The following is a 13,650-nucleotide window of genomic DNA, read 5'->3' on the forward strand; positions in this document are numbered from 1 at the left end:
AAGGTCAGAGGATTTGTATTTGTTTTAGTGAGAAATATTTGCATTGTCATTAAAAGAGAGAGAGAGAGAGAGAGAGAGAGAGAGAGAGAGAGAGAGAGAGAGAGAGAGAGAGAGAGAGAGAGAGAGAGAGAGAGAGAGAGAAATTACATGACGCTGTATCATTATCATAATGCAGTGTAGGAATACACTTAAACTGGAGTTTTTCCCCTGGGGAGGATTACACACTTCCATTACTGAGAGAGAGAGAGAGAGAGAGAGAGAGAGAGAGAGAGAGAGAGAATAAGTGACAAGCTGAAAGTCTGACAGAAAGAAAGAGACAGAGACAAACAGAGATGCAGAATGACAAAGATGCAGAAAAATGTTAAAAGAGAAAAGATGGAAACAGAGCATGAAAGAGAGAGAGACAAACACTGACAGACAGACAGATAGACAGACAGGCAGACAGAGGTGGACACAGAGAGACAGAAAGATGACTAGAGAATGTGTGTGTGTGTGTGTTCAGTAAGTTATGTCTCTAATGAAGCAGCAGCAGTGTAACAGCAGAGTAAAGAGGAAATTGCTGGTGTGATGGCGACTCCAGCTGGAGTGTAGTGGAGTGATAAACACACAGAGGTCGTCTCATTTAGAGTAAAGCTGATCTCAGACACACACACTCTGAGAGTGACTGGGACGACACAGTAAACTCCTCCACACCTTTACCTCTGACCTTCCACACATTTCTCCTTACACTGGTGAATCTCACACACATCTCTTAATAACATATCAGAACAATCAGAGTCGAGGATTGTTACCTGAGACGACATGCCGTGACAGGGGTAAAGTATCGCTCTGTTATCATCCTCTGAGCCTTGATCCAGGCAATAACCACTCGCTTTACTGTTCCGCACCTGTACACACACACACACACACACACACACAATGTAGACAATCCTGTAATTCTGTTCTGCAAAGTCAAACATTTAAATATTTGCTTAAGTAGGCTGGTTAATTAATTCATTAGAATTCACTGGAATGTGGCGGCCATGTTGGTTTAAAAATCGAAGAATGTTTTGGATCATTATTGAGTCTGAGACACTGTGGAGGATTTTGACACCGTTATTAAGATTCTTTGGTTGAGAAGAAGAAGAAGAAGAAGAAGAAGACGAAGAAGAAGAAGAAGAAGAAGAAGAAGAAAACTTTACATTTTCTTTGTGTTTTTAAACTAGTGCTTGGCCCCATAATAATACTTGCTACGTCACAGTTATACCAGTTATAATGTAGATATATTTAAAAAAAACACATAACTATAAATGCTAAAATAAATACAAGTGAAAACTGTAAAATGTCAGTGGTTTATGAATGCACACACACACACACACACACACACATTTGAATTGAATAAGCGTGCCATTAATGTCATTAGCAGGAAACTGGAGCAGAAAGTGTTTCTAAGGAAACCAGTGATGAATATGTTATAGTGATGTACAGAGAGTGTGTGTGTGTATACACAAATCATTAAGAGAAGGTTGTGTACAGTTTTTTATACACTCATCTGTTAATTATGATATTACTTTATTGTAATAACAGGAGCAGGTATTAAACCTAATCAGGTACACACCTGCCTGAGCTTGTGGCTCACTTTACACCCTGACACCTGTGATAAAGACGAGCTGTGTCTCATCTCCCTCCAAATCGTGTATATTGATTATGTCAGAAGGAAAGACGACAGGCTTTTAGATGAATGTGAGGGTTTATTTTAAAGGACTGTTTTGTGTGGAGTGTTACCGCTCTCACCTCGCCATATGTGATGGTGTTGTTGTAGATCCTCATCTCCGGGTAAACGTGCTGTAGGTACCAGCGAAAGCTCTTACACTTCAGTCTGTTCCTCAGGGCCACTCGCTCTGACACGTCTCCAAAATCCACTCCAGGATTCTGTAATGTAGAATAATAGTGAATAAAAGTCTTATACGCTGCTTAGGAACCTCCCTATTACATTATAAAATATAGATGAATGAATCTTCCCCTTGACTGAAACTATTCCTACAGTGAGTATGAATGTTGCTCTGGATAAAGCTGTAAATATAAAACATAGAGACAATTTCAGTGAAACAGGAACAGTATAGAGGCCATGACATAACGGGCAGATGACATAAAAAGATCATGATACGTTCAATGAAACTGACAGAAAACATTAAGGGGCTTTTTACACCTGGTCACTTCATGCGTGTTCTGTGATCAGATAGCTATCCGACGGTAAAAAGACCAGGTCTAAATGCCCGACGGTATAAATCCGACGGTACAAAGCCCTTCAGGAGGAGGTCTGGGACGCGTTTCAGATGAAACTGGACAGGTGTAAATGAATGTGGTTGTTCAAGCCACATACGTCAGCGTAAACTCCTCCCAACGAGTCGTGCATCGTGCCAGAAACAAACAACATGGACGACACGCAGGCTCTAACTGCTCCAACAAAAGCTTTGTAAAACATATAGAAACAAAAGTATATTTAAGTACATACACCAAAACGTGTTCCGTTTCAATTACCCCGGAAATGAGGTAAAATATATTAGCATTTTGGGTGGGAGTAGAAAGATCGGATCGATATCCGATTCGCAGAGACGCGTTTATGTGGCCTAATGTAAATGGAACAGTTTTAACAAATCAGATAGATATCGGATCAGAGAAAACACGTGAAGTGACCAGGTGTAAAAAGGCCCTAAGAGGACAATGTGATGGATAATTTAAACCATGTCTCCTTGACTCTGTGTGTATGTGTGTGTGTGTGTGTGTGTTGTCAGTTATCTAACAGGTTAGAATAACATAGAGGTGTTACATTCTATAATTAGGGTTTTCTGTTTTATTAGCATGCTAGCTCATTCATTCATTCATTCATTCATTCATCTTCTACCGCTTATCTGAACTACCTCGGGTCACGGGGAGCCTGTGCCTATCTCAGGTGTCATCGGGCATCAAGGCAGGATACACCCTGGACGGAGTGCCAACCCATCACAGGGCACACACACACACACACTCTCACTCACGCACTCACACACTAGGGACAATTTTCCAGAGATGCCAATCAACCTACCATGCATGTCTTTGGACCGGGGGAGGAAACCGGAGTACCCGGAGGAAACCCCCGAGGCACGGGGAGAACATGCAAACTCCACACACACAAGGTGGAGGCGAGAATCGAACCCCCAACCCTGGAGGTGTGAGGTGAACGTGCTAACCACTAAGACACCGTGACCCCCACATGCTAGCTATACGAGTTAAATTTTTAGTCAGGCAGAGATAACGCAAAGCAGTGTGTGTGTGCGTGTGTGTGTGTGTGTGGGTGTGTATGTGTGTGTGTGTTGTCAGTCATCTGAGACCCTCATTGTTTCTTCATTAGCCTGGATGCTACATGGCTCATGAGAAGTTTAATTACAGTCGTTAGTGTCAGTGGCTTGTGTTAACACAGTGGAGAATTATGGCACTGATGCAAAGTAATGCTAATCACTATTACACTCTTCTTTTTTGGGTTTCTTCCACCAATATTAGAAAGAATAATAAAAATGATATCAAGAAGAAGAAGAAGAACAACAACAACAACAATAATAATTACTATAATTAAACTAAAACTAAAATTAAGTACTCGTCTTTTACACACAAAGCCTCACCTCCCATTATATTTTAGAATAGAACAGAATTCCTTATTTTATAGAATAGAATCTATAACTTTAAAGGTTGGGGTCAGACATGACACAGTGACCCTGGAGCAGTGACAGCGGTGCTGGGGCATGAACCCTGATCTTCTAATCAACAAGCTGGAGCCACCACTGCCTTAACCGTCACTGTCAGTAGAACTCGCATTGTTAGCAGTGTTCAGAAGGTTAGCATTAGAACTTACATTCATTGGGATGTTCCAGGCCATGTAGACATGGGATTTAAACTCATCCATCCAGACTTCAGCGGCCCTCAGGGCGTTCCGCTTGGCGTAGTAGTCAATGTCATTGTTGTAGGGCTTCTTAGTGCGTTCTATGTGAGCAACTCGGGCACAGGGCAAAACCTCCATACTGCCCCCACACTGCCACACCTACAGACACACAAACACACACACACACATCACCAAACATAGGAATTACATTCATGATATAATTCAGTCACGATTTAGGTGCTGGTTAAAGTAGTAAATGCCCCAATACTGGCCTCAGATGAAAGACATGTCACCATGCTTATGATGCGCAAACTTAGTGCAGCTTTCAATCAGAATATTCTCTCTGACAGATTAGAGTATTTAATTGGAGATATGGGAATGACAGGTCTTATCTGACTGAGTGTCCAAAAGGAAAGCTGTTCCGAAAGAGCCACTTCTTTCACAAATGTAGCACACACACACACACACACACACACACACACACACACACACACACACACACAGACCCAGGTCTCTGAGTACTCTGACTTCTGTTTTGAATGAATCATAATTGAGGTCCACTTTATCTCTCTCCCTCTTTCATGATCTTTTCTCTCAGTGTGGACCGAAACTTACTCATAAATAAATAACAGTAGATTAAATGTAATAAATCTCCATCTAATTACAGGAAAAAATCTAATGTAATGAAAGGTGCATCCACTCAAATGTGCATTTAACCGTCAGCCAATAATGCGTAAAGACAGAGAGAGAGAGAGAGAGAGAGAGAGAGAGAGAGAGAGAGAGAGAGAGAGAGAGAGAGAGAGAGTTTGTGTATGTGTATTAGTGTGTGTGTGTTTTATTGCATGTGCACTCAGAGCTCTAAGGACTAAACTTGGTTTATTCCTTAGTTAATTAAGTCTGTGTGAGCTGCTGAAATGCATTCGTTCTTTAAATTTCTGTTAATCATGTAAACAGTGTAAGACATGAATAAGATTAAATTAACATGTAACTTTATTAAATACAAATGTACTTTATTTAATTAACATTAAAGGCACATTGGTGAGAAAAAAGCATCTCAGAATGCACAAACTATAAGGTGAACTATGTACACAGTACTTGAATAATAATGATCTATAATCTCACTCTCTAATGTTTATAATGATTTATAATCACACTCTGTGGTGTTTATAATGATTTATAATCACACTCTGTGGTGTTTATAATGATTTATAATCTCACTCTCAGTGTTTATAATGATTTATAATCCCACTATCTGGTGTTTATAATGATTTATAATCCCACTCAGTGTTTATAATGATTTATAATCCCACTCTCAGTGTTTATAATGATTTATAATCCCACTCTCTGTTGTTTATAATGATTTATAATCCCACTCAGTGTTTATAATGATTTATAATCCCACTTTCAGTGTTTATAATGATTTATAATCTCACTCTCAGTGTTTATAATGATTTATAATCCCACTTTCAGTGTTTATAATGATTTATAATCCCACTCTCAGTGTTTATGATTTATAATCCCACTTTCAGTGTTTATAATGATTTATAATCTCACTCTCTTTGTTTATAATGATTTATAATCCCACTCTCTGTGTTTATGATTTATAATCCCACTCTCAGTGTTTATAATGATTTATAATCCCACTCTCTGTTGTTTACAATGATTTATAATCCCACTCAGTGTTTATAATGATTTATAATCACACTCTCTGGTGTTTATAATGATTTATAATCCCACTCAGTGTTTATAATGATTTATAATCCCACTTTCAGTGTTTATAATGATTTATAATCTCACTCTCAGTGTTTATAATGATTTATAATCCCACTTTCAGTGTTTATAATGATTTATGATCCCACTCTCAGTGTTTATGATTTATAATCCCACTTTCAGTGTTTATAATGATTTATAATCTCACTCTCTTTGTTTATAATGATTTATAATCCCACTCTCTGTGTTTATGATTTATAATCCCACTCAGTGTTTATAATGATTTATAATCACACTCTCTGGTGTTTATAATGATTTATAATCACACTCTCTGGTGTTTATAATGATTTATAATCACACTCTCTGGTGTTTATAATGATTTATAATAATCCCACTATCAGTGTTTATAATGATTTCTAATCCCACTCTCAGTGTTTATAATGATTTATAATCCCACTTTCAGTGTTTATAATGATTTATAATCTCACTCTTTGTTTATAATGATTTATAATCTCACTCTCTTTGTTTATAATGATTTATAATCCCACTATCATTGTTTAATTTATAATCCCACTGTTAGTGTTTATAATGATTTATAATAATCCCACTATCAGTGTTTAATTTATAATCCCACTCTCTGGTGTTTATAATGATTTACAATCCCACTTTCAGTGTTTATAATGATTTATAATCCCACTCTCTTTGTTCATAATGATTTATAATTCCACTTTCTGGTGTTTATAATGATTTATAATCCCACTATTAGTGTTTATAATGATTTATAATAATCCCACTATCAGTGTTTAATTTATAATCCCACTCTCAGTGTTTAAATTATAATCCCACTGTTAGTGTTTAAAATGATTTATAATCCCACTATCAGTGGGATTATGAATCATTATAGTGTTTTGTAATTATTTATAATCATAATAGTGTTTGTAATTATTTATAATCCCACTCTTAGTGTTTATAATGATTTATAATCCCACTCTCTGGTGTCACCCAGATGAGGATGGGTTCAGTTTTCAGTCTTATTCATATCATCTCAGGGATTTTTTCCTGAAGTTATATATTTCTGTAAAGCTGCTTTTGTACAAATACTGTACTACACAAATAAAATGGAACTGAATAAAGTTATTTTTATTTTAAGCACTAATTGAATTACTGATTTAATTCATTGCCACAGCAGTGTGTGAGGATGTGGTTATTTATGAGGCTGAATAATTTAGCAGCACTCACTCTGACCCTGTGATGATGTGATTAGCGAGAAAAACACATGCATGGATCGATGGGATAAATACCTCCTGCTTCATTAAGCATGACTAATGGATTTATATGTCCAGTGAGAGAGCCATGCTTCATCAGTATTGACCGAATGTGTGCTGTTGGTTTTTCACTGTGAATATTGATGAAAGAAAAACACAACAATGGTAATGAGCTTAAGTTTAAGAGCTGCCGAGGCCGGCGTCACGGTTTAGCGCTGCACACTGATCGGTCATTTCTACTTCTAATACATGTTTTTTATATTGTTTGGTGTACAAATGCTGTGCCTGGTGTGATATGAGACAGGGCTTCAAACGGTTTAGAAACGAGCAGCTGGATTCACACCATAAAGCATCTCAGAGCTAAGCTGCTTGTACACGAGCTGTTTGTTCCTCATGCACCAGTGCACATGCAGTCCTACAGGAAACTTCAAAACCATCGCCGCTGGTATTTTTCTCCACGCTGGAGCTTATGAAAGGTGAAAAAAAGAGCAACATTTTATAAAACACAGAGTGATGCCAAGACCTCCCTCTTTTCCTCCATTTGAGGGGAGAAAACAAACATGGAGGACAGAACACAGGTAGAAAAAACTCATTAGTGAGAAATTAGAAGGAGTTTAATGATCTGCTTAATTGGAGATATTTAAACTGTAATATTGTCCTGTTGCAGTCTAACTAAAGGTAATATGATAATCACCCATAACATTAAAACCACCTGCCTAATATTCTGACTCGATCTCCACCAGACCTCTGATGGTGTGCTGTGGTGTCTGACATCAGATGGAGCCTCTGTGGATTAGACTTGCTTAACCAGCACGTCCCACAGACGCTGGATCAGACTGAGGTCTGCGGAATTTGGAGTCTGACAGCCTGGAGTTGGCCTGAACAATGTTTGCAGTGAGTCAGAGAGCATCATCCTGCTGAAAAAGCTGTGCTGCTGTGATCTGATCTGACAACATTCACTTCTTCAGCAGTTTGGTCTGCAGTAGCTCTTCTGTGGGATCAGACCAGACAGCTAGCCTTCACTCCACCTGTACATCAGTGATCCTATGACTCTGTCTCTGGTTCACCAATCATTAATTGGAGTGCCTTTTGGTAGGTTCTAACCAATAGACACGTGTTGTTTATCAGAAGACCGGCACTAATACACTAATACACTAATACACTAATCATGCAAGTAAATATTCTGTGAGCAAACAAAATGTAAAAGGCACTACACAATTTATGGCTTAAAAAATAATGAATGAAATTAAAATAAACTCTTTCTGAATTTATTTATTTAAGTGAATGACAGTAAATACTACTAATAATAACAACAATAATTTGTCGTGATATACTGAGATACATGCAGACACGTCACTGCTGTTATAATATACGTAAATAACAAAGTTCTTTTACTTCACACTGAAACCTCCGTGATCATCATTAGACAATAAAACACATCCACTTTAACTAATGTATACAGTGAATGAAAGAAATGATTTCTGTTTTTAGTGAAGTGGCTTTGTAATGTCACACACACACACACACACACACACACACACACACACACACACACACACACACACAGACAATACAAACAAACCAACATCTTTAATAGATATATGCATGCACAGGCAGAATTTGCTGAAAGTCTCTTGGAGAGGATTCTGTAGTGTACATAATGATGCTAGACACCGTAAGGAATCTCCTGAGCGCAATAATAACATCTCTGTACAGAAACCTCTTTAACCTTCCTTTAGTTATCTCTTAACATGAATCTGTGCAAACAGCAGTGTGTGGAAGATAAACTGCAGAAATCATCAGTAACATATAAAGGTAAAGGTTCAACACATTAAATAATCATGAGCGCATTTCAGTCTAATTTAATTATGTGTTAAATAATTAATAAACACTCTGTGTATGTGTGTGTGTGTATGTGTGTGTTTGTTTGCATTACATCTTAACCTCTAAATGTTATAAAGCACTGACACTGGAGACTCCTTCCATATGTGTTAATGTTAAATAAACGTCTACTTACAGAAAACTTCACCAAATCAACAATGTTATAAACCCATATGTGTGTGGTGTCTGTCATACATGTCCATGTGAATGAGATAGAAAGATAAAGATACAGATATGCTGTGGATCACATAAAGCACCGGTTATTGGGGTCCAAGCACTTCATGTTATAACCATATTATAACACTACAGTCTTTACCAGAATAGGTTCATGTTACCTGTTTCAGGATGATGATAGGAGCTAAAACATGAACCTCTACTTCACAGCACCAGCATCAGAGCTAACGTGTGTGTTTGCCTAAATAATGGGAAACAGATACACTGCCGTTCCACCGAATGTTCTTCTAGGCCGTAACTGTCTCTTCTGCTCATATCATTTCATCAGGAAAAAATAAGCCATTGTCTAATTAATGTCAGAATTAAGCAAATGTTGTGGAGGATTTAACCTAACTCTCTGATATTTAGCACAAATTAAACTTTAGACATGCTGCCAGTGAACTTTCTGTCTGTCATTTGTTCCCAATTAACATCTGTCACCTTGGTTCTTTCCTGGCGTGTCAGTTAAAGACTGCGTTCCCAATGCTGAGGTTCATATCGTCTCACTGTTCTTACACGAAGTTGTAGAGGAGAAACTGACGTGAGTGTGTCACATTAACAACAGGTGAGGAAAAGGACAGACGATTGTCTTTATCACAAGATAGTGAGCTGTGACCGAAGGGGACATTAGATTGTTGTACATGATATTGCAAGATCGTGACCCGGGGATGACTCACCTGGGATGACCAAAAGTTCAGTTTGCTATTTGGTTTAACTTCTCATAATGTGAAAAACTAGTAGCCTAATTTAAAATATGTGACCCTGACCAGCCAGTTACAAATGATGCTGTAAATGTCTCATGTAGCACCACATGCACAGATTAATATAAGCTTCATATCTGACCATTGCCTCAAGCCCACATGGAGTAAAAGCCTCTTTTTCTGCTACATCCAGTCTTGATACACCCCTAGTTCTGGAATGGTTTCTTAAAGAAATCTTATTCATCTGAGTTTATCTGTTTGTTCTGTTCTGAATAACTTAAACAGAGTGATTTACTTACTTACTGATCTACTGATTTACTGATCTAATGATCTACTGATTTACTGATCTACTGATTTACTGATCTAATGATCTAATGATCTACTGATTTACTGATCTACTGATCTGATGATCTACTGATCTATTGATTTACTGATCTACTGATTTACTGATCTAATGATTTACTGATCTACTGATCTAATGACCTACTGATTTACTGATCTACTGATTTACTGATCTATTGATTTACTGATCTATTGATTTACTGATCTACTGATCTAATGATCTACTGATTTACTGATCTACTGATTTACTGATCTACTGATTTACTGATTTACTGATCTACTGATTTACTGATCTAATGATCTACTGATTTACTGATCTAATGATCTACTGATTTACTGATCTAATGATTTACTGATGTACTGATTTACTGATCTACTGATCTAATGATTTACTGATCTACCGATTTACTGATCTACTGATCTAATGATCTACTGATTTACTGATCTACTGATTTACTGATCTAATGATTTACTGATCTAATGATTTACTGATCTACTGATTTACTGATCTACTGATCTAATGATTTACTGATCTATTGATTTACTGATCTAATGATTTACTGATCTAATGATCTACTGATCTAATGATTTACTGATCTATTGATTTACTGATCTAATGATTTACTGATCTACTGATTTACTGATCTACTGATTTAGTGGCTACAATCAGTACTCAAAACCCAAACACTGCATGTTAGTATTTGTGCGGTGTTTAGTCCTCATTTTGAATTTTCCTCTCTAAATAATTTATATTTGCAAAAATTACTTCTATCCAAGTCTGTCATTCACCTCCCGCTGCCTTCATTACACCCCTGCAGCAATAATCAATATGAAATTTGAGAGAAAATGAGTTTTGCAGTTTGTTGTGTTGATGGATACAAACAATATTTTAGGTGACATCTAAATATAACACCATATTCAGTAAGTGGGGTTATTTATAACCCTGTGCCATAACGGCTAACTTCACATCATGTTTCTCTGTTTCATTCTAATTAATAGCTCTCTGGTGCCTCATCGTTTTAAAAGAGCCTGGATGATGGAGCTGTGAAGAATGAGTGAAGTTCATGGATATTAGTGTCACTTATTGTAACGGTGAATGTGAACAGTTTCTGTCAGCAAACTACAGACCAGTGTGTGTCTCCATCCATCCATCCATTCATCCATCCATCCAAAAATCACACCTAGCCATCTGTCCATCCAACATATCTATCTATCTGTCCATCCACCAATCACATCCAAAGATCCACCTGTCCATTCATTATTCCAACTCTAAATAACATTTTTTTTTTTAAACAATTTATCTGTTCATCCTTCCATTCATGCTATTTCTGTCCTTACACCAGGACGCCATTGTCACACTAATCCATCCATCTTTCCCTCCGCTAATCATGTATATCCAACAATCCCTCTATTTCTCCATCCATCCATCCATACATCTGTCCATTCATAAATCACATACATACATCTGTCCATCCATCACATCCATCCATTCATGCTTCTCCTGTCCTTACTGTCCTTATTGTCACCCTTAATCGGTCACACTAATCCATCCATCTATCCATCCACTAATCATGTAAATCCATCCATCCATCCATCCATCAATAAATCAAATAATACATCCACCAATTATTTCCATCCATTCATCCATCCATCCATCCATCTGATCACCCTTCATTTTATCCATCCATACTTTTACGAATTTATCTGTCCATCTATCAGTATCTAATCACATCAGCATCATGCAGAAGTAGATCACTGTGGGCTGCACCACATTTCCTGCTATGTCCTTTCCTGTCTCAGATTTAAACCCTAGACAAAAGACGAGTGCAGGGACGTGATTAAATATTTGGATCTGAATGTTGCATGTTTGTAGAATAAATAATGTGGGTGTGATGTGATCAAGAGTTGATCTGTAATTACAATGAGGATCATGTGTGCCAACGTGCCCTGCTCCATCTGACTGAATGTTAATCACAGGAATAGATTTCCGTCTAAACCTCCAGTGAGCTTTACAGGTGAAGAGGACAAATACATCCTGTGTATTATGTTGAAAATGTGACATTAATAAAAAAAGGTGAGTGTGACATCACTCACCCTCATCCCCAGTTCAATATTCTCTCCTCCATAAACCTCCATGCCTGGATCCAGGAGGCCGATGTCTCCAAAATACTCACGATCCACCACGAACGAGCAGCCAATCATCGCAGGAGTTCTAATTAAGAGAGAGAGAGAGAGAGAGAGAGAGAGAGAGAGAGAGAAAGAGAGAGAGAGAGATTAATCATCCCTCTTTATCAGAGCACAGCTGATTGGAACATTGGGACTATAAAAATAAAATAAATTTGAGCCCCATAAAAAAGATGCAACAGTACAAGAATCTCAACATTATGATGTGAAGCAGAGAGAAAGATCAGTGTGAAAAATGTACAGATACATGAAACAACAAGAAGTATTCTTATTATTATTATTATTATTATTATTATTATTATTATTATTATTATTATTATCTTTATTATCTCACTGACTCTAACTGTTTCTAGCTCTTTCTCACTAACGTTATATTTTCCTGACTATAAACTGTCTCTAGTTCTGTCTCACTGACTCTAACTCTGTCTCACGTCCACTAGGTATGTATGAATTTGGTCTCTGAGCGCTCATTATAGACCCCGAGGTGAAACTCAACCTGTTTCTGCAAAAACAACTGCATATAAATGCTGTGATAATAACAATGTACACAGCACGCTATTAAAAATGAGGAACTAAGAGATACACCTGAGACATCGAGCATCTCCAAATACACCGCGATAACCACACAAGTCCACTTTAAGACAGCATACACACACAACGACATACACAGTGTTTAGCAGTGACAGGGAGGAAGCTGAGAAAAAAATAAATAATAAATAAAAATCCAATCAGCAGATTTAATACCAAGGGAGGGACGGACGAGCAGGAACAACCAGCGGGACGGCAAAACATTAGCCACAGAATTATTAAACACATGCTCAGAACACACACACATACACATACACACACATGCATACACACAAACACATACACCCACACACAAAAACACACACATACAACACACACACACACAAACACACATACACAAACATACACACACAAACACACACACATACACACACATACACACAAACACACACACACAAACACAAACACACACATACACACACACAAACACACACACACACACAAACACAAACACACACAAACACACATACATACACACACACATACAAAAACATACACACACAAACACACATACACAAACATACACACACAAACACACACACATACACACACATACACACACAAACACACACACATACACACACATACACACACACAAACACACACACAGAAAGCTATTCAGAAGATAAGAAACGATCAGAAATCTGTTTGACATTTTCACGTCTCTAAGAAACTAAGAATTTGAATACATATGTCTATAATATCATGTTTAAATGTGTATCATTAACTGATCAGTTTCTCTAGTGTGTGAGAACAGTGTGATTTTGTTTTAGCAGTGGATTGTGTTACTGAAATAAATGATTATAGAGCGGTTGTTTTTTACCTGATGGGGGCGGTCTCGTCCCCTTTATCCAGCCAATCCTGAGGAGGA

General features: G+C 37.5%; 1 protein-coding gene across 1 annotated transcript in view; it reads right to left on the bottom strand.

The window, feature by feature from the left end:
* galnt9 (polypeptide N-acetylgalactosaminyltransferase 9) overlaps nt 1-13,650 on the bottom strand; it is a 60,105-nt gene that overhangs the window by 9,723 nt on the left and 36,732 nt on the right. Inside the window, exons 5-9 of the mRNA XM_060883634.1 lie at nt 13,603-13,650; nt 12,102-12,219; nt 3,869-4,054; nt 1,774-1,911; nt 792-887 (exon numbers count right to left, since the gene is read on the bottom strand). The exon at nt 13,603-13,650 is cut by the window's right edge and continues 150 nt beyond it. Coding sequence (XP_060739617.1) covers nt 792-887; nt 1,774-1,911; nt 3,869-4,054; nt 12,102-12,219; nt 13,603-13,650 — 586 coding nt within the window. The remainder of the gene's footprint in view (nt 1-791; nt 888-1,773; nt 1,912-3,868; nt 4,055-12,101; nt 12,220-13,602) is intronic.

Source organism: Tachysurus vachellii, chromosome 12 (genome assembly GCF_030014155.1).
Source record: "Tachysurus vachellii isolate PV-2020 chromosome 12, HZAU_Pvac_v1, whole genome shotgun sequence".
Classification (NCBI taxonomy): Eukaryota; Metazoa; Chordata; class Actinopteri; order Siluriformes; family Bagridae; genus Tachysurus; species Tachysurus vachellii.